Genomic DNA, 25678 nt, shown 5'->3' on the forward strand with positions numbered 1-25678 from the left:
CCCTATCTATAATTTTAAAATCCTCTCTCATCACAAATCATTTTCCAGTCCCTTACTAACGTTTCCCCTTCCTCTCTGCATTTCCTTCAATTTGTCAATATCTCTCTGGTAGTTAGGGTTGGATTCTACTCTTGATGCAGTTGCACAGAAGCAGAATTTGACCCAGACGGTTTAACTTTATAAAGCATTAAATGCAGTCTCTGAGATGAATGAAAGACTTAAAACATGTTGTTGAACCAACACATGTTGACAGAGTAATGCCTCCCACAAAGAAAAGGGATTTTCATTATTTCTGAAGTAATGACATTAAACACCAAACATATACATTCCACAAATACGTGTGAAGTTATCTGTAACAGAAGTTAAGTGAGTCTGAAGACTATGTGTGCATGTGTGTAGAATAGCAGTATCAGTGTACAGCGAGTTTTCAGACATGATGACCAATGTACCGGGTTACATACATAATCAGCTATCATAGATAGCAGCACAGGCGTTGGGTCAGAACAGACTGTAAAGGTAGCAGCAAAGAATGATTTGTCAAGTGTTTCAAATGAGAAGAAAGAAACCACAACAGTAGTACTAATAGCTACTGATAAATTGTTGCCTTAGGGGATAGAATATATTGCAGAAACTTTAAACTGAGACCAAAGCCTTTGGTAGCCTTTAAGAGACTATGTAAACTTTGTATATGGGATAAATTAAGCTATATTTAATAAACCTGCATTATGGTCAAAGGGATATATTAAATAATGTTTATTTGACTGGTATGGGGCATTTACTGAGGTATTTGGCAAGCCACTAGCATTTTGCCAAACAACTCAGAAAGCAAAGTATTCAGAATGGTCTGTGCAGCAATCAGTTTGCACAATTCACAGTATCAAGCACAGCGTACTGGCTTCTACAGTGGTTCCCAAACTTAGTGATGGAGTCCTCTGTGTGACACACTGGTGGTTAAGCAGGCCCCTACTGCTTTCCTTCTATCATCCTGTTATACCACAGTTCTGCTTTTTTCTGTCCACTCTTCCTCTTCTCCATTTCTAGCTCCATTTTTTTTTCCTTTGTATTTCCATTCATTTTTATCCTCATCCCTAATTACTCCCTCACAGAGGTAGATTAAGGTTTCCTGGGGCTCTGGGCCAGAGCAAGTCGGGGGCCTCTCACTATCCTTTCTGTCTGCGGCCCCACTCCCATTCTGCCTCCTCCGCCTGCGGCCCACCCACAGACCCACCCCTTTCTGCCCCTTCCCCAGGTCCCCCCCCAATTCCACCCCCCACTGCAGCCCGTCAACCCCTTTTTTGCTCCTTTCTGCCTCCCCCCCCCGCCCGCACTGCAGCCCCAAGACCGGAGAAGCTCTGTCCCGGCCATGGGGACAGTTGGGAGTGAGAGCTCCCCCAGTCCCAGGACTGCAGAGGGGCCTTCCCCTACCACTCCCTGTGCTTCTGCAGGGAACGAGGGTCAGGTGTGGGGGCTTCCTCTGCCACTCCACGGCTTCTGCCAGGGATGGGGGGCGCTGGGGCTTCCCCCAACCAGGGACTTCTGCTGGGGATGAGGCATCTGCCAGGGACAGGGTTGGGCACTACTGCGGGGGGGCTTCCCTCACCCAGTCTGCTGCTGCAGAGTGGGGTCAAGGGGCTGCTGAGGGAGAGGCTTCCCCTGCCTGGCATTGCTGCCATGGAGCAGGGGTCTTTCCCCGCCCTGCCTACCCGGCAGCCAGGGCTCTGGGCTCCCACTAGTGGTGGATTTTTTCCAGGGTACCCCAGTTGACATGGGCCCTGTTGACCTACTGGCTAATCAGCCCCTGCTCCCCCACTCCATTCCCTCACTCAGGAGGCTACATGCTGTTTGAGGTGTGTGGCCACGTTCACATGAGCTGTTCCTGTTGTCAGCTGTATAAGGGACTGCTACGTGGCAGGGGGTGGGAGGGAAGGAAAGATGTCCTCCGTGAAAAACTAGGCTGAATACGGGCCTGTGCAACTTTCCCCAACCTGTGCTCTTCTTCCTTGTTTTGCATTTCACTTTTAGTCCACATCACCTCTGGATTAGTCTAATCATGTGCCCTGTCTGCCTGGGAAACGTTAGGCTAATGTAACTATGTACTATCCACCCCCTATTGGAGGGAATTCTAGGTCTGCCAGAGGGTTATCATTTTGACTCTAGTAGCCAGCCTGAAGATGAAGTAAGTTTCACTACTAATTTTAGTTTGATGAATCACTGAGTTTTTAAAAAAAATTCTATGATAGATGTGTAAAGTATACAAGATGGGTATCTTTGTGGTATAACTCAATTTTTTCTTTAGTATGAATGTTTCCATTTAACTGTAAAAGTGTAATAAAATAGACTCAAAATTTGAGTTGTGTGTTACTAAAATAAAATAGAAAGGATTTTGTTAACCTTTTAACAGATGCCTGAAAGGAGAGAGTGAATCCGGTGCAGGTTCCTATTTAACTGATATATTCATTTACATCTGCGGCATAAACACTAGAAACCCCGTGTCTCTAACTCTATAACAAGAAAGGTTTAACTACATTTTCAAGAACTGTTGTAAAAGTCTGAAGTGTTCTTACATATTTGAATGTATTAGCTTTTAAAGTCAGCCAGGAAAATTAAAAGGGAAGATATGTGTTAAATCATTTCTGTTGATCCTCCATCATATCTGCACAGTGATTTGTCAGAGTAGCTCTGGCCATTCATTCCCTTAAGAAAAGATTTGACATGTACATATTTAAGCCTTCCTCTGTATTTCCATTAAAAGCAGTTGTATCTACTGGACATCCGGGCATCCTATTCATAAGCTACTTTAGAAATTAATCCTCTGTTTGAATAATCACAAATGAAGAAAGTTAACCCTGAAATTCAAATCACACTCTAAATTTTCACTGCAGTCCACTTTGTTTTAATGGACTGAACATGGGGGGCGGGGACCTACACAGCAATAAAAGCCCCAGGGATAGAGAGAAATTCAGATACAGCAATTTAATATATAGTTTTGTATGAGTTCTTTAATCTTAAATTATAACCCTGCACAGATGTTAGATACTTTGGCAAAATGATCTGTATTTTCAAAATGTATTAATCCCCAGACAAAGAATCACCCTGTGAAAACACAAATTACAAATAAACAAAAATCATGAAAAACTATTGTTTGATCCCATCGTAAGAAAAGCCTCATCATACCTAATGTGTGGCCATTAATAAGAAGTTAGCTTACAGTATGTATCATATTTTATCCTTTGTGACCATCTCTTAATCCATTCGCAACCTCGGATCTTTGCAGATTTTGAACTGTTTATATCTAGTAGTTTCCACAGCTCTGACCACAAAGCTGTGATTCTCTGGAGATCCCCCTTCCTGATTTTAAATGAGGACAGTGGGATAGCCAGAGATATGCCATTCCCAGAAAGTATTTCCTAGGTTTAGCACCTAAGTTCAGTGCATGCTGGAGCAGAACTTAGGAAGTTTAGTCAGTGCTGTGTGAACACTTAATTCATATACTTCTCAGCTATCGCTCATGTCAAGGGGCATCCCTCATTTTATTCCCAAAGGTAACTACATGCTACACAATATAAGCGTCCCTTCATTTTTATATTTTAAAAGAATCATGAAACTGAGGTTACAGATTTTAATTTTCTTGCATGAACAGTTTTTTGGGTGTTCGTCATTTTTGGCCTTTGTCACACATTGTGTCTCTCATTTAGGCCTTAGCAAATTGGGAAGCATGCTCAGAGAGGGAAGACCAAAAAAAAAAAAAAAAAGAAAAATCAGTTAAAGTCCACACAGGTACTTTATGTAACTCATTATCAAATCTGAGTGCCTTGATTTCAAGGGTTCTCAAACTGGGGGTCAGGACCCCTCAGGGGGTCGCAAGGTTATTACCCGGGGAGTTGCGAGCTGTCAGCCTTCACCTCAAACCCCGCTTTGCCTCCAGCATTTATAATGGTGTTAAATATATAAAAATGTGTTTTTAATTGATAAGGGGGGTCACACCCAGAGGCTTGCTATGTGAAAGGGGTCACCAGTACAAAAGTTTGAGAAACACTGATATAAGGTTTAGTCAAGTAACTTTCTGCCTAAAAAAGGCAAGATGACAAAATTAGGCAATCAAAATTAAGGAATTTTATATCATTTTGTAATTGAGGTACAGATGTATATTCCATTTGCAATGGAAGACAAAGTGACCTGGCCATCTTTCCAGTGCTAATGAAAGGCTTTAAAACATCCTCCCAGGACTACTCCATATCACTCTAATACAGAACACTTTAGTGGCTAGCAGCAGGAAATCTTAGCTGTTGGGGTCAGGTGGGCTAATTACATATTTTCCGACCAGCAATGAGAGACAAGACTGGAATTGGTCTCTCAAGTACTATACACCATCATGTCCAAGAACAAGCCTTTTAAGGAGGAACCATTATGATCTAGGATGAGCAGCAGCATTTGTTCAGGCCAGTAACACTTCAGTGGATGTGGAGAATATGCTCCATGTCAGAGGGCATTTGAGTATAAAGTCCACAGTGAAATTACAAAATTTTACAACTGCAAAGTTTTGGATTCAAAACTTTAGGAAGCAAATTACACAGTTTTCAGATACTGGTTTTCCTAACTTCTTTACTTTGTTTCTGAAGTGAAATAGTCCTTTGTCAAGAAAATTAGTCATTTAAGCAAATAGCTCATTTTGAACATATTGGGGAAACAAAAATAACTCAAACAAACGCCACCAAGCAGACCTTCCTAGAAACTGGGGAGAAAATAGCAGAATCCCACTGTGGCATCTTCTATTGACAATTGCCAAGCAGGTCTAATTTACCTTGTTCTTCTCTTAAACACTATAGAGATGGGTGCTATAGAAATATCTAAAATGATTGATTAGATACTTTCTGATTCATGTATTTTATACACCTTGTAAAATACAGATAGAAGTTACCAACCTTGATTTTTTCATCAGCATATTCTTTATTCATTCCTTAAATATTATTTATCATCTCGAAACTGGATAAGAGGAAAAAAGGGATTATCAACCCAATCAGTGTTTGCATATTAGAGTTCCAGAAAAGGTGAAAACCTGCAGCTGTCTGCTGTAAGATAACATTTTATACAGATTGCTCTACATATACAGGTGCCTAAAGGCATCCTTAAGGGTGAGGCAGCACAGGAACTATTAAAATCCAAACTGAGACAGACCAGTTAAAGGGAAACATCCAGCTGACAGCTCAAAAGTGCAATGCATCATTTCAAGAATCCTCTTTGTGTATGTATTCTCAGTGGTTACCCTTTCTCTCTAAATGCAAAATCCATTAGGCTGCTCCTATTTTTAAAAATAGGAGCAACAGATATAAATGTGTAAAAGATTCAAGTATCTCTGGTAAAAACAATTCAGTGCTTGCATTTGTTTTACGTAAAAGAATATAAGAATGCCCATACTGGGTCAAACCAGTGGGCCATCTAGCCCAGTGTCCTTTTTTCTGACCCTGACCAGCGACAGATGTTGCAAATGGAATGAACAGAACAGGGCAATTATCAAGTGATCCATCCCGTCATCCAGTCCCAGATTCTGGCAGTTGGAAGTTTAGGGACACTCAGACCATGGGGCTGCATCCCTGACCACCTTGGCTAATAGCTCTTGATGGCCCTATCCTCCATGAACCTATCTAACTCCTTTCTGAACCTAATTATACTTTTTGCATTCACAGCATCCCCCAGCACTGAGCTTCACAGGTTGATTGTGCATTATATGAAGAAGTAATTCCTTATGTTTGTTTTAAACTTGCTGCTTTTTAATTTCATTGGGTGACCCCCCTGCCTCTTGTATTATGTGAAGGGGTAAATAACACTTCCTTATTTACTTTCTCCACACCAGTCATGATTTTATAGACCTCTGTGATATCCCTACCCCCAGTAAACTCTTTTCTAAACTGAGCATTCCTAGTCTTTTTAAATCTCTCCTTATATAGAAGCTGGTCCATACTTAGCATTTTTGTTGCCCTTCTCTGTACCTTCTCCGATTCTCATACTTTTTTTTGAGATGGGGTGACCAGAACTGCACACAGTATTCAGTAGTGTATTTAAAAATTAATAGCTAGACTATACAAAATGGGGCAAAGGAACCATGTATCTCAAATACTCTCTCACCATTATTTTAAATTATATTTCTTTAATGGCTTTTAGATGGTGAGTAGTATCAAATATATCCAACTAAAAATAAATCAATAAATAATTTGGAAGATTTTTATATAACTTGGGTTGATAACAATGAAAGACTGTTACCACAGTGGGATGGCTATCGCATAATCACCCCTCTTTCCCCAGAAGTTGACACTATTTAGCTGTCTCAGAAGACAAAGCAAGGACTGAGTCGGTCTGGTGTAGGTGTCATCCACAAAATGCAGTGAGCTAACAGCAGGCCTGGGGTAGTTATAAGAAATAAATGTTTTTATACCACTGGGACTAAGCCTGTAAGTTTAAAACAACTGTATTGAATCCAAATTATATGCTGTGGAGCCCTTCTCTGTTTAAATGCTTGCGATATCAAGTCAATTTTTCAAAACTGACTTAAGCATTTTGTACCCTAAATCCTACTGAGTTTCAGTTAGACCATCATCTATATGTTTTGGCAGATTGAAACTCCTTTCTATCCATGTTTATATCTTGAAAATCAGCTTCACACACACAAAGCCTGAGTAGCTATCCTTCACAGAGAACTAAGCTGGGGGGAGGGAGAAGGGCTGGAAATTAAACTCTACCACAAGCCCTGAACAGGCCCAGAGATGCACATGATTGTAAATTAGACTCATAGACTTTAAGGTCAGAAGGGACCATTATGATCATCTAATCTGACCTCCCACACAATGCAGGCCACAGACTCTTACCCACCCACTCCTATAACAATTCACTGGGAACTTTGGACAGATGATGCTAAGAAGTGAAAGTATTACCATTGCTTCCTTTCAGCCAAGAGGAATTACAAAAAAATGTGTATTTTGTGAGGTGGACGCTATGGTCTTAAAGGTAGAAACTGCCAAAGAAGACTGCCCTGGTACTCAAAATGGATAGAAATGGTGAATGGTGATACTTCAGCATAGAAATCTCTCTCCATTATATTATTATACTTTTTGTAGTGTATGTGGTTATTGTCTGGGTCTTTTTTCTGTGCACTACACCTTTACATTTATAAAAATCGGAATACTCACGCTTTTATTTCTGTTGTTCACAGATAAATACTGTGCAGAGTATGGATGCGAATAGAAACTTTCAGTGTTAATAGTCACGATCCTTCCTTTAGTGTACATTCGTATATATTGCAATGCATGCTTCACTTCCACTTAACCTGATATAGCAAAGTGTATCGCATGTGTAAAGCCATCAGAAGCACAGGTGGAAAGGGGAAACAACTTAATCAATGCGGTGTGAATCACATGGATACAGAGATGGTGCTCTCCTAGCAGAGGGCTGAAGAGCCCCACAACTCCTCCATTCCTTCAAAAGAAAAAAAAACCTGCTACTCTGAGGATTTACCTTCCTCACCCTCTTTCCCTTGGCCTATTGCTAGCCAAATAAAAATAAAGTCAGAAAGAGAACATTAAACATGGAGACTGGGAATTGCCTCTTCCACAAAATGTTGACTGACCAGGCGCAGTTTCATACCTTTTTGAAGATTTTCAAACATTTTCAAACAAAACAAATGTAAGTAACAAAAGAAAGCCTGCCTGTTCTATCTGGAACTCTAAACTAGAATAAAATGCCACTTGCAAATCCCCATACAACCCAGTCATAGGATCCCAAACTCTCTCAGTAATTTCCCATCAAATGATTTTAAAAAGAAAAGTCAATAAGCTAGCATCAATATCATGAAACAAACACTAACTCAAAGCAGGTTATTCCTTTCCCTCTAAGCAGGAACACCTCTCTCATGCACAGTGAACATCATCTCTTCAGGGCTGCCCTACAGAATATATCTCCTGACGTCTCCTGTCTAAAAATCAAAGGTTTATATTTGGTGGGCAAGGAATTCAGCACTGGGCTCCAAATGGGGAGTGTTTGGGGGGATGCATTTATTTGTATTATTATTTATTTATTAATCCCCTTTTGGGGCTGAAAACTCTTGCTTTTAATATATATTTATGTAAGCGCCCAAAAAGACAGCTTCTGGGAAAGAATCATTCATATACTTCTTGCAGTTCATTTTGAACTCCTCTCTGATTTCAGAGATGTAGAACTGAGTACAAACACTGAAAGTTGCATAAACAATTAGGACTCCGATCCTGCAATCTTATCCAGATGGCCAGATCCTTATACATCCACCATGTCCTATTCAGATCACTGGGAATCTCTTGGGCATAAGGTTCCTCTTGCATGGACCACATTGCAGGTCTGAGGACTATGTTAGGTAAGAAAGCATTATATACAGTCAAAGAGTACTGTGTGAAGGACTGAAGTTACAGTGAGAGAGGTCCAGTTCAGGAGAAGTCTGAAGCAATTATAGGACAATGTGTAAAAGACTTGATACATTAGCTCAGTAGGAGCTAGAGGCAACAACATTATGAGTGAAAGGGCAGGTAATATTACAATGTCATTAGAAGCTGAGGAGAATTCTGTTACAATATGAATAAAAGTCTCCACTTTATGAGGTTAATAGAAGTAAATGGAAATTACATTATGATGTGAAAGAGACCTGTTACCTTACAATGTCTGGAGCGGAATCAAAGAAAATTGCAGTGAAGAAGAACATCCCCCTTACAACAACTATAGAAGTTAAGGCAAAATGTGTTTTCTTTCATTTGAGATTAATCCTGTTGAAGGCAATCAGCACCTTGTGTCCATGAACTGCAAAACACTGCAGGCTATAACTTTGCCTGAAAAGTTTAGGGGCGGGTGCTGGGGACAACTCCCTTCTCCACTCAGTATTATAAGGTCCCAATTCCATGAGGCTGCTGGGTTCCCACTAGCCTCTCTCTCTCCTATCTCTGAAACAACCCACATCCTCTCTTCCCTATACTATAAACACCCCTCATCACTTATCTTCCTCTCCTCCCTGACACCATTCTGTCATTTCCCCTTTTTCTCCCAGAATCCCCTAATTCTCATCTTCTTCTTCCAAGCCCATACTCTCCTCCTTCATTCCCTGAAAGGACCCACATCACCCATTTCTCCCCCACTGCCCTGTCCCTGCACTTCTCTGCCTTTTCTAATATCCCTCTACCAGCAAGGTGTCACATAAACCTAGACCCATAATGTCCCCCCACTCTGCCTCCCAAGATACCACTTATCACTCCAAATACCCCTCTCTTCTTCCCAAGGTCCCCAATTTTCCCTCTCCTAGATTTCCCAGTTCTCCCCTTCAAGTCTCTGGCTCCCTCTCCCTACTCCCCAGCTCTCTCCTCTTCTGTCCCCAAGGTTCCACTCTTGTTGCTCCCTTCACAAGGCAGCTGCATATCCCCCAGCTCTCCTTTGCATATGTCCACAAGGTTCCCCTTGTCCTCTCACAGGTGCCTCCTCCCCAAGAATTCCTAGAATGGCCTCAGTTTCCAAGAGGCCATCCAGATCTCTCCTTCCCCCACCTCAAGTTCCCCTTCTCCCCCTGCCCCCATACCTGCTCCTCCACCCACAAGGTTCCTATCCCCAGCCCAAGTGCCTCCTCCAGGTGTCCCCTCCCAAGGATCAATCCCTCAAGGTACCCTACCTGTCTGCTAAAAGGTGGGAGGAGAAGCTACTGCTGGGTGGGCAGTCAGTGGCTTTAACTCCTGCCTGCCCTGCTCTCAAGCCCTGTGAGCCAGGAGGAGAGAGGCCTGGCAAAACAGAGAGAGGCACAGGGCAGCTGTGGAGAGAATCTCTGCAGCTTCCTGCAAGTCCAGGAAGGCTTCTGCTCAGCTGGCCTGGTGCATTGCTTCCTGAGCACTCCCTTCCCAAAGCAGCAGCCCCAGCTTGATATCTGTTCTTTCTGGTCCAGCCAGGGCCGGTGCAAGGATGTTTGGTGCCCTAGGCGAAACTTCCAGCCTGCACCCCCCCACACGCCCCCACCCTGAGGCCCACCCCGCAGCAGCTCCCCCCCCACCCTGAGGCGCCCCCCCTTGCGGCAGCTCCCCATCCCCCACCCTCTGCCCTGAGACACCTGCCCCAGCTCACCCCTGCTCCGCGCACGAGCACCCCATCGCTGCTTCACTTCTCCCGCATCCCAGGCTTGTGGCATCTAAGCTGATTGGCGCTGCAAGCCTGGGAGGCGGGATAAGTGAAGCAGCGATGTTGTGCGCAGCGAGGAGGGGGAGGAGGGGTGAGCTGGGGTGAGGAGTTCCCCTGCGTGCCACCCCCCCTTACTTGCTGCAGGCGGCCCTCCCCATGCTCCCCTACTCCAGCTCCCTCCGCCTAAATGCTGGTGGCAACCGGGGCGGCCGAAGATCTGGCTGCTGCAGTCCCTGCTGAAGAAAATGGCACCCCCAAATCCCAGCACCCTAGGCGACCACCTAGGTCATCTAAATGGTTGCACCAGCCCTGGGTCCAGCCCTACCCTCCTTATTTGGCCAAAACCAGTGGGAAGAGGGAAAGATATTGTTGTCCCCCCGAAGCTGAAAGCTGAGGAGTGAGAAATGCCCCCTTTCTACATCCCTTATAATTGGGCCTGTGTAGCTCCCCCCACTCCCATCTACTGGCCCAGTCTGAGGTTTTCAAGATAGGGTAAGGCTGCCTTGTGGGCAGAGGAGACTTTGTATCAAACCCCCTAACTCCCACAATAACTAACCCCCAAATAAACAGTGTGCTCCTGTGGGGTCATTTAAACCCCTCTCAGGGGCTCTTGTAACCCTTTTTGGTCCTACCTGCAAAGAAACACAAACAGGATTACAATCCAGCAGCCCCTCTCTGCTTGCCTGCCTCATGCTCCCAGCTTCAGCCAGTGCTGAACTTCCTGCTGGGAGGGGCAGAGGGGTCTTCCTTCCTGGCAGGAACCTGGGAGTTCTCCCAGCAAGCTGCCATTTGTAGTCCACAACTTGTAGTTCCCATAGCAGCTGTTGAAGCGCAGTGGAGCTTGGGCTAGACACCTGCATTAGTGTCTGAAACTCCCTTTTACATCCTGCCCTGCAGCAGCCCACAGTGCTCCACATAAATTCTGATTGCCCCACTTTTGAAGCTGGAATCAGTTGCAAATCCCCCATTTGTGGCCTATGTGCCGGCCTGTCCCTGGTACACAAGCAAAGTACTGTGATTCCTGATCCTGGCATGTCAGGACTGAGGACCCATTTTTCTGGGGGGTGCTGTACAAATATACCCAAGACTAAAAACCATTTGCATGAGAAGTTTCAAGTAAGTTGCTCAGGCGGCCCACAGTAAAGCGGAGACAGCAGAGTGTAAAGTGCTATCAGAGGAAAAGCAGCATTGTCAAGGGCCTGGAAATGAGAGCAAGAGGTTTGAACTTGAGGAGGTGAAGCAAAGGGAGCCAGTTTAGGGATTCAAAAGAGGCAGGGGGTGGTGTGATGTGGTCAGTGACACGGAAAAAGAAGCAGGTTTTAGCCAGTGTCATTGACTGAGTAGAGGAAGGTACTGTGGGTGCTGGGAAAGAAAACCAGGCAACTCTAAAAAAGCAGTTACCTGATAATCAAAGAAGTGAAGTGCCAGAAATCCAGTTGTTAGAGGGCTGGATCATAGACTGCTATTTTCTTGTGGTTTATAGAAAGCCATATTTCCTTTTGTTATGTGCTGCATGCAACCTAAACCTCAGGAATAAAGCGAGAGAGAGAAAAGTTGTTCATTGAAAGATTTTTTGTGTGTGCCTTTGTTGGCTGGGGTGGCCGGTCCACTTGCATGCCTGTTGTCCCATCACCAGCGTGAGCCCCAATTGGAACATATGTCTGCCAACATCTCTAGGTCACTATGTGAAAGCAAGCAGCTTTGCTCTTTCAAGGCACCTCATCAGTTTGACCATTAATTGAATCCTAAATGCAGAGTGAAGTGTGGTAAATCTGAATTTTAACATAGGTTTAACTGACTAAAGTTATCATCCTGTTTTGTGAGGCGTCTGTTAATTTTAATTAAAAAGAAAAGAGAAGTAGTCTTGGGGACATGCAAGAGTTATGAAATCCATCCAACCAGTTGCACGTGCATGTATGTGTGACATCTAGTTAGCGTCTAAAAATCTATTTAATGCCAAAAACTAAGCTAGAGAATTCAAACAAAAGCTCATGGGGAGTCATGTGATAAGATTACTTTGATTATTCTTGTGATTAGTCCATTCTCCCTCAGGACTTTCATTTAGAAAAGCAGTCATTTTAAGAATATACAAATTTGGATTGCTAGTTTGCTGTGAAACTGGCACGAGGCCAGCCTTCTGTGAAACTTGATGGTATCTGAGAAAACAACTAGCTGAGTTAAATATGTGCAGTCCAGCATGATTTTGATCCAGTGCCACAGATTTCCAGTCATTTGGCATGTATAATATCCAATCCCATCTACTACCAGATTAGTTATTCTGGATGTGAAGTGTCTCTAATATAATGTAATGATCCCATAGATTAGTGGTTCTCAAACTGTGGCTCGGGATCCCAAAGTGGGTCATGACCCTGTTTTAATGGGGTCACCAGAGCTGGTGTTAAGACTTCCTGGGGCCAAAGTTGAAGCCCGAGACCCAGCGCTCAGGGCTGAAGTCGAAGCCCGAGGGCTTTAGCCCTGGGTGGCGGGGTTCAGGTTACAGGCCCCCTCCCTGGGGCTGAAGCCCTTGGGCTTCAGCTTTGCTCCCCGCCCCTTGTGGGGCAATTGGGATCAGGCTTGGGCTTTGGTGCGTCAGGGCTCAGGTGGGCTCAGACTTCGCCCCCCCCCCTCCTGGGGTCATGTAGTAATTGTTGTTGTCAGAAGGGGGTCTCTGTGCAATGAAGTTTGACAACCCCTGCCATAGATCTTGAAGCTGGGTCCACAGGGTTCCCACTCAGCTGTTAGCCTCCTCATTCACACCCAGCAGCTTGCTACTAATCACCCAAGCAGGAGAGACCTTGTAACCTGAAGTAACATTAGGAACAGCTTCCCTGGGCCTGATTGGAGGAACACCTTGAAGTCTGATTGGTCAGGGCTTCCTATTTAAACCCCATGAGCATCTGCCCAACTGAGTTTCACGGGGTTGCTACATTGGACCCTGCTTTCCTCTCTGATGCCTGAACCCTGCCATGCTCCTTACCTTGCCCCTGGTCTCTGAATCTGGCTCTGACCTTGCACTGACTCCTCACTATGACTCTGGCTCGAACCACTACACCTGTTTACCTATGTCCCAATCCTGAAACATTGTAATTAAATTATTTACCACTTTAGTGCTCAGTGATCTTGTAGACTCAAGCAGATTTCCATTACCCTCCACCCACTCTATTTTGGCAAGGGCTTTTAGTAGAAGTCAATGTGTTATCCATGGAAAATCCAGTACTTTGTCCCTGACAAGTGTATACATCCTTCAAATGAAGGATGGAAAACGGCCTTGTACAGACAGCAACATGACATTTATATTAAAATTGCACGAGCCTACTCTGACCAAGAATGTGGGGAATAAAAAGCAATATTTTGTATAAATGTATTTGACAGCAAAGTATTAATTGATGTTGGCAGCAATAGCCAGTTGCCTGAGGGACACTGCACATAATCAGTTGACACTAAAATGTTGATTGTATCTCAAGGTTGTGGAGTGAAATCATAAAATACCCTATTCTGAAAAAATGACATGAACATTTTTTGAACCTAAAAAAATGTTAGCCTATACACAAAGAGCCAGATTCTGAGCTAATTTATGCTAGGGGAAACCCAGAATAATACCATATTATTATTTTTTTTCATTTAGAAACTAACTTTAAGGGAATACCGGTTCTGTTAAGATGAGAAAAAAAAGTAAATAAAGTATTTCAAAGAAAATGATAGCACTGCCTTAGAGTATTAAAACTGAATGCATTTTAAAAAATTAGATTAAAAAAGAGAATGCATTTTAAAAATGGGCCTGATTCTTTCAGTCTTTTCGTTTCACCCAGATTTTGGCTCCTGTTCTGACTACTTGACACCACGGAGGATTCCCCATTACATGAAGGGAAGCTCCAGGTGACATAGAGCAGCCATAGAATCTATGCTACTCCTCTCCTAACCTCTGGCCGAGGGGATGTTTCCAGGGGAAGAGGGCATGGCTAGAATGCCTCTATACGCTAGGTATCCCACACTGCTGGCATGAACCCCTTGGGGCCATGGGCAGCCAGACATAAATTAAAAAAACACTTTTAGGCTGTTTTATCTTATGCCAGTAATTGTGCTCTTCCCCAGACAGCTCCAGGAGCCAGGGGTCACAAAGGCATCATAAAGTTTTCTCTGCCTGCCCTCAGCTCCCCAGTCTGATCTTGTGCCAAGCACAGGTTGGCTGGGCCAAAGAATTTGGACCTTGCACAGTCACTTTATAATTGTGTAAACTGCATTGAAAGTGGGTGTAGAACATGACCATTCTGCTTTGTTAGCATTTTATACCCATTTTGCACTCACTATCCAGAGTTATAAATAGCTACGAGGCAGAGGAGAATCAAGCCTTTTGGTTACTTTTGTTGCATTTCTTTAAGCTTAAACAGTGAAACTAGGATTGTCTACTTAGTTGCCCTTTCTATTTGCAGATAATATCACTTCCTGATTCTCATGCATTGGCACCTTTCTAGTAAGCAGCTGGCTTTGGATTTCTGCCATTGTAGGGTGCTGTTGAAATAAAAACAAAACAAACAAACAATAAATACCTGTTTTCCCTGAGAAAAGTGATACTAATGAAAATGTTTCTTGCCATTAGATGTTGACTAAATTTTTAAATAAAACATTATCTAATGTTACTTAACAGAGTTCCTTTCATACTGAAGCATGTGTGATATCATTCATGTGAAAATATTTCCAAGTAAACAGTTATTTATAGAGTAATTCCAAGCAATCGCTATTATTAGGATTCATACAGGCAGAGGTCAAGTTCCAGCCAGAAGATAACAAGAGATTTTTTAATGTGGTGGATGCAGGGATGTGCAGGTTTGGAGGAAAATATACAGCAATTATTAGCACAATCAAACCACACACACTTACTCATTACTTACAGACACGATAACATGCACAAATTTACACTTGCTAATCTGGCACTGAATAAAAGCGTGCATTAGCTCAGAATCTCTGTCCGTGGAACTCCATCCAGCTGCAGTTGGGCTGATGTGAGAAGAGGGTATGAAATGGCATCAGATCACCAGTTGCCAGCCATTTGCATTCCCAGCACTGGGGCAGGAGATGGGGGAAATCTGGTGGTGGATTTTCTTACAGGAATGCCATGCAAATAAAACTGGGCAGACACACATCCTGACAAGTATCCTTGAATGTCAATACTTAAACTCCACTGAATGCATTGACTGCACACTCTAGGGTTTCTTCTCTTCCATCTTCTCAGTCTGCTCTGAAGTAGGGTGACCAGACAGCAAGTGTGAAAAATTGGAATGGGGATAGGGGGTAATAGGAGCCTATATAAGAAAAAGACCCCAAAATCAGGACTGTCCCTATAAAATCAGGACATCTGGTCACCCTACTCTGAAGTATCTCCAGTCTTATCTCTCCTCCTCTGCCTTCTGGTCCCCCCACCCCCAGCCCAGTCCCTTTTTTCCTCTGGTGTCTAATTTCCTTCACCTTTTTCCTTTCCCCCATCTCAGGAGCCTTCCTGAAAGATGGCTGCAGTGTCCAAGGCTGGGGGTCAGTGAATGTAGAAACCGGAAGCAGAGCACCAAAGAAGGAAGCCAGGAGAGATGGCTGCAGCTGCCTAGCAACAGAAGCCACAGGAGCCCCTGATGCAGGAATATTACTGCTCCTAATAAAGTCTGGCTAGTAGTAAGTGATTTCATGAAGATGGCTAAAGTCAGGCTTGTGTAAATATGGCTGTGTAGCAAAGATATGCTGCCTACACTTGAAAATCATCCAGTGATTTTAATTTTACAGTGCCCCCTGCTAAATATTCATATGTCAAGAAAGTCATGTCAGGTTATTCCACAGGAAAGGAACCAGGCAAAGAAACTAATAACCCTGCTTTCAGAAAGCATTTATTTTTTTATTTGAAAACATTATACAGGCATTACATTGTCAAAGCCAGTCCATATAGGAGCATGCAAATATCAAAACAGAGAAAAGTTTGTTCAACTTGGTGCAGGAGTTTGGGGTTGGAGTGTTTTTGTTTGGTTGGTTTTGGTTCATATTTCCATTTGCAGTGCCAAGATTAGTGTGCTTAATTATGACATTTAACAATAAAATCCTACCCATGGGGTAAAATTTATATTTGTAGCTAGCTTGGGAATACTATTTTTTTTAAAAGGGAAAGAAAACAATACAACACGCTTGTCAAAATGTTAATAGCACACGTTAGCAATATCTAAACTATACATTGAAACTTTTTCATATGACACAGTGGTGCAAAATTTTCAATTGCTTTGTCTATTATTGTGTATTTAAAAAGTTTTACAGCTGGGAAAAATGACAAGTTCTGACTCCCAGTGCAGGTCTCCACCCAGTAGCAGAAAATCACATCAGCCTTGCTAAGGGCCACTCACTGCCAATGGGTAGTAGAGGCTCAGTTTTTTCCAAGGAAAAGATATACACAAAGCGGGTGAAGTCCTAATTCAATCACTACCTGTTGGATAGCTGAACCTTGCCGGTGTCCACTGAGTTCTGGAATTGCAGGAAATGAAACATCTAGAAATAATAAGTTTTCCCTGCTGGACCTCAGCTTTCATTCAGAGTATTTGTAAAGCTATACGACTATTCTCCTTTGAGGTCCATCCATTACTGGCAAATTGGAACAATTCAACACATCCTCTTTAGCTGGAGCCCATTAAACAAAATAAAACTAAAATAAAAAATAATAATAAAACAACCCCATACTAAGTTATCCCAGTGACATGAACCTCTTCATGTGCAAGAACACACAGGATGGTTGTTGAGTGCACAGTGCATATGTGAACAGTTGCAATTTATTTCCATACAGTTAAGTCATTTAAGATATCCGATAACAGTTGTCTCAGATGGCACCTCTTAGCCATCAGTTGATTTCAAACCCTTATATGTATAAACTCCTGGGTCACTGAGTTGACCTGGATATGCCTTCGATCCAGTTGTTCCTAGTAAGACTTTAATAAACATCTACAAATTATTGTAAAAAATTTGAGAGAAGGGAGAGAAAAAGACTACAGACATCTGGCTTAGAAAATAAATACTAAGAATGAAGTAAACCAAAACAATTATGCAAAATGAAGGAATGTAAACATGAAACAAACATGCACACATACACTCCCAGTCTTCAAAGGTCTCAAGACTAACATGGGAATAATGCTCAGAGAAAGGTATTTAATTGGTATAAAAGGTAGCAAAAAGACTGGGAGATGACAGGTGCCCACCAATGCTCTTCAGGGTACCTGAGAGAACAATGACAGTTGTGACGAGAACATACGGCAGGGGCTTGAACTGTACAGTGACTACACAAAGTCTATGCACCAGTTAAGCCCTGATTTGAGGACTTGTTCTTGTGCTGGCCCTCTGCACAAGCGTGAATTGACTGGTCACCTAAATCCCGCTTAAAACCTATTTTGAGGTCTTAACTGGGAATGGAGAGGCCCAACAAATACGGATGAATGTGAAAAATCTCAGTGTTGCCAGCTCTTGTAATTTTAGAGTGTGAATCTCACAATATTTGCAGTTTCTCTTAAAGCCTCAGATCCTGGAGTCACGTTATATGAAAACCTCAGCTTTTTTTTGTTTGCTTGTTTAAGTTTTCAGCCCTTATGGTTGCAGGGGAAAGCTTGAAAACATGACCACTAAAAGTTCCGAACCAGAAGTAAAAAAATAAAAAGAACCCAGCTTTTTGTGTGTGTGTTTGGTGGGGGGTAAATCTCATGATATCTGAACATGTGTGTGTGTGTGTGTGTGTGTGTGTGTGTGTGTGTGTGTGTGTGTGTGTGTGTGTGTGTGTGTGTGTGAGGGGGGTTGAAAATATTACAATCCCCTCTTTTTCAACTGCAGTGGGATCATAAAAGGCAGCATAATCATGATGAGACGGACTGTGTCTCTCTTCCTCATCAACAGGAAGAATGAGATTAAACAGATAGTCAATAATTTAGTAGCATATTGGCACATCACCATTTTTATACTTGTATGCAAATTTCCCTCAGGCTGCTTCAGAGAAGTCCTTTTTATAGCTTTGCAGAACAGGACTATAAGACAATACTTCAGCAGAAATCCATCCTGCTTGGTTGATTTGCATGGCCTTTTCCAATCTCAAGAGTGTGCAGTTTCTTTTTCTCATAGAAATAGGTGAGTTGTATTTTTTTTTTTACATAAAGCCCTACATTTTCATTTAAAACTGACTTCTTCAGAATAATATAATTAAACTAAAATACATTTCATATGCCCACCAGCAGAAAATGCAGCAATTTACCACAACCTTGCTGCAAACCCTGTTTTCCAATACAATGAATATATAAAAGCTATTATAATAATATGTCCTGCTTCCTTGGCTCCTTTTTTCTGAAGATCTTAAAGCACTTTAAAAAAATGTAGTCCCACAATCCTTCTGTGAGGGAGGTAAAGAATTACTATCCCTATATATACAGATTAGGAAACTAAACCACACAGAGGTTAAGATCACACAAGAGGTCTGTGGCAGATCTGTGAATAAAACTGAGTTCTCTTAAATCTATATCCTATTCTTTAAACACAAGACTATACTTCCTTTCCTTAATTTTAAGAGGAAACTGGACTGAGGATGTATGAAGCAATGACTTTTGTCTTTCACTGTGCTCTTAAAAGGAAAAAAAAAATCAAGACAGGCTACAGATTCGCAGGGCTCTGCTTCAGATTCAATATAAGTGTTTTAAATGCTCCACATTTCTGATGAGTTTCCTGCAGCAGAAGTACAGCTTAGAGCACATCCTGATTTCAGAGGGACTGTCACATTCCCTGGTGAATATCAGAAAACTGCTAAATTCTTTTACTTTTGTAGATAAATGAAAAATAATTGGCTACACCTCTTTGGCATGAATACCATCATGCTGCTGCAGTACCAGCAGCAGATGGGTCAGTCTTATTCTTAATATTCATGAGATCATTGTATTATCATACTAATATTTATGATTTTGGCACAAGAAGGTTCTAATGAAAAATGTACATATTTCCAGATTAGCACGGTTAGGAAAAGGAACGCAAAGCCTCCTGTACCACAGGACTGAGAGAACTGGAATAGTAGAAGGCTCCAGAATATGCACTGAGCATTGAAAATAAGTGCCTTGGTCTGACTGATATATCATTACCAATGAGAGCTACAATATGTAGGAAAATAGAAAATGAAAATTAGTTACAGATTTAATTTTAAAAGTAGGAAATTTGTTCTGTTTCTGCAGGTTAGACACAGCCACAGAAATGTAATTCCCCTGTCACCTGGTACAGAACCTCAGCCACCAGGAAATCCTCCATGAAACATAAAAAGGTCAATGCTTCAGTAATTCACTTCTGTAAATATAGAAAGGCTAAAATGCTCATTTTACACCTATTCCTAGAATAGAGACTGATACTGTAAATTGTCCCTCCCCTGCACTCATAGCAGAGATTACATATAAAGTGGGCTACTAGATAGATAGTACAGCTGAACTCACTAATCCTTTCTCTCAAAAGATCCAGGTGCTACCAAAAATGCATCAGGGTGTAGCCACCAGAAGTATCCCACCTATTTGTGCAAAACAAACACATTTTAAAAAGAGAGAAAATAACAGTGACTGTACACCTGGACTTACTGTAAAAATGTGGCTTTTCCACAACTCTGTGTGGCCTTGGCAAAGTATCACACAGTAGGTGCAAAAATACCCTTTTGATTTCTATGTAATTTCAGCTTGTATTTTGAATATCTTCACAGATCGTTTGATAGTGAGCGATTCACACAGAGCATTCTGTTGAGACCAGCATACTGCTAACACCCTAAATAAGGGACTGGCACCTCTTTGCAATGTACACCCAGTGACAATTAGTTTGTAACTTTTACAAGCTTTCCTTATTGCTACCTTGAAGCTCACCTGTGTAACTGTACCCAGTAAATACCTTTCTCTATGTACAATACAGGGACCATGGATATACAAACTCCACTGAAATCATCAGTGGAAGACAAGTGCCTGGGTTTAGGCAACTCTGATGTGAGGCTCCTCTTCTGTCTCCTGGCCTAGACTGGTATACGTTACTGAAGGTTCCAGCTGTCCGGTTGCTGGCAAGTCTACAACAGGTCCTGAAGGGTTTCGAAACTGCTTATACACCCGTGGATCCTGGGCTACGTATGTTGAGGTGGAGGAGTACAGCACCAGCCCAACAAGGATTGTGAAGAATGACAGCAGATAAAGTCCTGAAAACTAAACATAAATAAGAGTTAAGTCATTAGAAAATTGCACTGGTTATTCTGTGCTCACAAGGGCTAGTGGAAAATTGCAGGCACAGATCCTTGTTTTTATATGCACAGCATAGAGTACTGTTAGTCGTTCCTTGTTTGACTGTAGATTTTGAGGAGATACTGGAAGTTTGTTTCCATTACTCGTGCCACCTATTTTATCAAAATTATGAGTACAATTCTCCTGCGGCTCTAGCAATAGGTAAATATGAGTTTGTCAACTGGGACTCAGGAGATCTGGGTTTTGTTCTCAGCTTTGACACTTATCTGTTATATGACTTTGCCCAAGTAACTTCCTCTCTCTGAAATTCAGTTTCTCCCTCTGCAAAATAGCAATAATGCTATTTCCCAATAGTTGTAAAATGTTTTGAGATCTATGGATGAAAGGTGCAGTATAAGTATGAGGTTTTATTGATTTCAAACCACGTGTCCTTAAAGTATAACAAACACAGTCAGTGCTATATAAATAGCAATGATACCATGAATTTTAAAAAGGCATTTAAAAAGTACCCTTACAAAATATATTTTTAGTAAAGGCTCTTTTGACATTTACTTACCCATATATTGGTGCTGGTGGTACATCAGTATTTATTCACCTACATGAAAGCCCAAGGTAGTTCACTTGCAGCAATAAATATTTTGTATGTAAGCTGAATTCAGAAAGCAGCTAATAGAGCTGCACACGGTTTAATGTGATTTCAGAAGAGTCAGAGACTTTAGCTTTAAGAAGCCCTGGGCTGACTTCAAAAGGTTGAAATGTACACACAGAAGATCAGATATTTATCCAAAGCTTGAGTCTGCATAATCTGATAGGCAATTTCACAAGACCAGAACTTCGCTTGAGTTTTCTGGTATCACCTTTTTCAGATTGGGCTGGAAATATCACACATATAGCCTTTCTGGCAATATTTTAGCACTTGCAGGTGAGGTAGACACAGGAACCCAGAAGTCTATAGGAATCAGAAATAAAGTATTTGATCCTTAATCTCCTTTAAGGTCACTGTATGCTGCTGGAACAGCACAAAGTGACTGTAAAGCTGCCCTAAAGGGGCAGCTGAGGCTTTCCTCAGCAATGGACAAAAGTTTGGATGGTAGAAAGACGGCACAAACCATTTTCTGTTGCCTGCTTCTTCCACATCAGTAGAAGGAATGTGAATTATACTGGTGCTGGAACACAATGTACTCCGCTAATTTCTAGCCAGTGGAATGATCCCAAGAGGGCCATTCTAGTTGGCATAAGTCAGAGCAGTCATATGGCCACTCCAGCTTGTCGAGGATCAAAGGTGAAGTAAATGGGGCTTGAAGTCACCTTTACGCTCACTACAAGCTGTACCAACCCTGAACCCAATAAAGGAAAAATTAGCTTTCAGAATCTTTAAACAGTACATTGTAGAAATGGGCAAAGATGTGATGTGAGGGTACATGTGCACCCCTAATCAACTCCCCCAAAGCAATCAAAAGTGATCTGAATTCAAGACTCACCAGAGGACAAACTGCATGGAGCAACTTGGTAGGTCAAAGGACACAGAACTGATTTTCTATTTAGCAAGAATTCTAAAAGTGCAAGTGTTCAGCTGTGGTCAGGAATACAAGAATGAATGAAAATGCCAACAGCTAACTGCAATCGTAACCAGTTACAGGCTACCCTCATGAGGTGGATATATTATTCTGAACAAAAGGTTGCCGCAAATCTGTTTTCTAATCCTAGCTGACTATGGGACTACAGGTGCCAAATGTGTTTCTCTTGGTTCATGTAGATGCAGTGCTAGAAGGTCAGACTAAGTTAATTATTCAAGCAAGAGCTTCAGCAGTTCTGCCCCATTTCTTTATGCTTGTAAGGAAATAATTTTGTCAAATGCAAATTCTCTTTAAAGGTGCAAACTTTTCCCTGTTATTAATTTGCTATCACAGCACTGAGCTACAGAGTTTGTGTCCACCATTCCTACTCGTGGTTAATCCTGCTGCATTTGGCATTTTTCAGAAATAGCCCCTCCGAAGAGCTTTTGAAAATGCTAGAAGCATAACCCCTGATAAGTCTGTATCTGCCATCATTTTCCACAGTGAGAGTGTAATAAATACACTTCAGAAGGGAATGCACCATAATGAGGAAAGTTTAAAGCATGTCAGGTCTGTAGCTGGAAAGAAGGCAGGGCTCTGCTTTTCGTCAGTCATTAATTGCTTTTTTCCAAGCATGTCACCAGATCTTCACATGTCATCTGGCTGTGTGATCTGATGTAATCACCCAGCCAAAAACACAATGCAGAATGCAAGAGCTAGTCTGCTGAAAGATTCCTTCCATATGTCACAAGCCTGCAAGGAGTGGTTGGGCAGAGATCTCCCCCCTGTGGTAATCAAACCCCAAGTCAATCAATCCAATGTCTTTTTCCTCTCTGTTTCATTTTAATTTTCACTCCCTGTGGATGTCTCAATTCTCTCCTTTTCTCCTCATACATAAATTTTGGCACCTCTTGGCTGTAGCAGAGGGTCTGCTTTTCAGTGGACCCTTCTGTCTACAAATAAGCCCAAACTAAAATCCCAGGCACAAACTTTCCCAAAAGGTTTTAGGGTGGGAGGAAGAGCTTCAAGAATCTGATCCCTGATCCAACAATCCGAATGTCATGGCTAGTCTCTACTGTGGTATTAGGCTGAACGAAAACCCAAGGTCTGATTACCATCCAGACTTTAGGAGTTTTACACTGGGTTGGCAGTTGAATTTAATTTGTATTGCTGCCTGCTAGGTCAAGACACCCCTGAGCACCAGAAACTGAAGAAGGGAAGCAGTGGGGAGGACAGACATGTGTGCCCCCAATCCCATATTCGGCAAAGGTCTATAAGCCTGGCTCCTTCACTGAGTTGCCAGTGCAATTGCCAGTCACAGGTATAGGGGGGAAAAAGCAGCTCAGGGAGCAACAGCATCATACAGATTGCAATAGCTTTAAAAAAATGGAGCTGAGCACAAAACTGTCTTGGGGTGAGGATCAGGGCTGGTGCTTCCATTTAGGCAACCTAGGTGGTTGCCTAGGGCACCAGGATTTGGGGGGGGCAGCAATTCGGCAGCGGGGGGTCCTTCCACGCTCCGGGTCTTCGGCAGCAATTCTGCGGCAGGTCCTTCACTCGCTCTGGGACCCGCCGCCGAAGTGCCCCAAAGACCGGGAGCGCGGAAGGACCCTGGCCTAGGGCGCCAAAAACCCTGGCGCCGCTCCTGGTGGGGATCCCTAAACTATGGAAGCTGTGGGGTACAGATATCCAGGAGTAATGAGGGAGAGACAAAGAGGATGAGGGGAGAGGTCAGAGAGAAGACAGCCGGGGTGGAGGTAGGAAAGGAAAGGTAACAAGAGAAAGGGGAGAGAACATAAATATTTACGAAAATAAAGCCTATTTTGACTGCACTCCTCTCCCCACTTTCACATTGTTGGCTGGGGACAGGATGAGGGAAACAAACTAACAAGATGTACCTCTCCTTCTCAGGATACTTATATGCTGTTATCCTCTCCCCTTGCCCTGTGTCTGCTTTTGTCATTTGAAAATGGCAAGCTCTCCGGGGCCAGGGTTATTGCTGGGGCTATTTTTGCACTGTGCCCCAGCATGGACTATAGGGGTATGAATTGTGGAACGCACCAAGTGTTGCGCACTAACTTCCTCATGAGGATGCTGCTGGTGCAAATGAAAAGGTGCCTCATTCACTGAACACAGTCCTGTTGAAAGAGGGTTATGTTAACATGAACTAGGTACCTTGTAGGTCACACCAGCAGCACAGACACGGGACAGTTAGCACTCAACACTTTGGTGTGCACTGCAAGTCAGAGTCCTATAGCTAGGGCTGCCTGCGGGGGTAGTGGGGGAAGGGGAAGGGGAGGGGAGCAAGTGGGACAATTTGCCCCAGGCCCTGCAGGGGCCCACACAAGAATATAGTATTTTATAGTATTGCAACTTTTTTTATGGAAGGGGCCCCCTAAATTGCTTTGCCCCAGGCCCCCTGAATCCTCTGGGCGGCCCTGCCTATAGCCCACACTGTGGCAGAGCGTACAAAGCTCTGAGTGTCTAGATTATTTAGTGCAATGAGGCCCTACAACAACAAAATATAAATAAGAATTGTTAACACTTTCCTGGTTAGAAACAAGAAGTTACAGGCTGGAGCTGCAATTGTTTATTTTCTCTCTTTTCTATCATCATAACTTTCTTAGAAGTTTAGTCACTGGCTCTCTGCAGTGCTAAGGTGATAAAAGTTGCTAATAGCATTGTTGAGGTTTCAGCCTATTTCATTCAACGAAGGTAAAGCAAATATATATAGCAGGCTAGTGAGGGAAAGCAATCATTGATTATTGGATAATTTTTCCAGCAGCTTTTGGGCCTCATCCAAAGCCCACCAAAATCAATGAGAATCTTTCAATTGATTTCATGGGCTTTGAAATCAGCACTCTGAAGAGATTAAGACAGACTATGTTAATCAAATGGAAATGGACTACAAATGCTATTCACCGTGCAGAGTTTGTTAGATTCCCCAAATGAAATCTTTGTTTTACTGAAACTTATATTCACTGAACTGCTCTACTGCTGGGTCTGTGTAAGGAATTTTTATCTTGACTTGCGATCCTCATTTCCTTTAGATTCAGTGTTAATAGACAGTAAAAGAAACAACAACTTCAAAAATAGCTGTTCCATAAACTATTCTAAGAAACAGAGTTTGAGTACTTCATTTTGTATTGCTACCCTGCATATAACTGAACTAGAGCTCTCAGAGGTTGTGTAATTCCTCTTTTTGGGTGACCATTGCTTGGAAAAGATATTGCTCTTCATTTTTCTAACTTATCTCTCATTTTCTCTCATATATGTCTCATAAGCCTTGCAAAATATATAAAAATTAGGGCTGTTGATTAATCAGAGTTAACTCACATGATTAACTCAAAAAAATTAATTGCAATTAATCACACTATTAAACAATAGAATACCCATTGAAATTTATTAAATATTTGTAGATGTTTTTCTGCATTTTCAAATATATTGATTTCTATTACAACACAGAATACAAACTGTACAGTGCTCACTTTATATTATTTTTTATTACAAATATTTACACTGTAAAAATGATAAACAAAAGAAATAGTATTTTTCAATTTACCTCCTATAAGTACTGTAGTGCAATCCCTTTATTGTGAAGGTGTAACTTAAAAATGTAGATTTTTTTGGTACATAACTGCACTCAAAAACAAAGTCCACTCAGTCTTGCTTCTCGTTCAGCCAACTGCTAAGACAAACAAGTTTATTTGC

General features: G+C 42.2%; 1 protein-coding gene and 1 long non-coding RNA gene across 2 annotated transcripts in view; both read right to left on the bottom strand.

Moving 5' to 3' along the window:
* The window catches only part of LOC127049342 (uncharacterized), an 85138-nt gene extending 74264 nt beyond the window's left edge, over positions 1-10874 (bottom strand). The window contains exon 1 of the long non-coding RNA XR_007773935.1: positions 10800-10874. This is a non-coding gene — a long non-coding RNA (uncharacterized LOC127049342). The remainder of the gene's footprint in view (positions 1-10799) is intronic.
* Positions 10875-17921: 7047 nt separating this feature from the next.
* The window catches only part of SLC35F1 (solute carrier family 35 member F1), a 375104-nt gene continuing 367347 nt past the window's right edge, over positions 17922-25678 (bottom strand). Inside the window, exon 8 of the mRNA XM_050949787.1 lies at positions 17922-20375. Coding sequence (XP_050805744.1) covers positions 20151-20375 — 225 coding nt within the window. The 3' untranslated portion in view covers positions 17922-20150. The remainder of the gene's footprint in view (positions 20376-25678) is intronic.

This window comes from Gopherus flavomarginatus, chromosome 4 (genome assembly GCF_025201925.1).
Source record: "Gopherus flavomarginatus isolate rGopFla2 chromosome 4, rGopFla2.mat.asm, whole genome shotgun sequence".
Taxonomy (NCBI): Eukaryota; Metazoa; Chordata; order Testudines; family Testudinidae; genus Gopherus; species Gopherus flavomarginatus.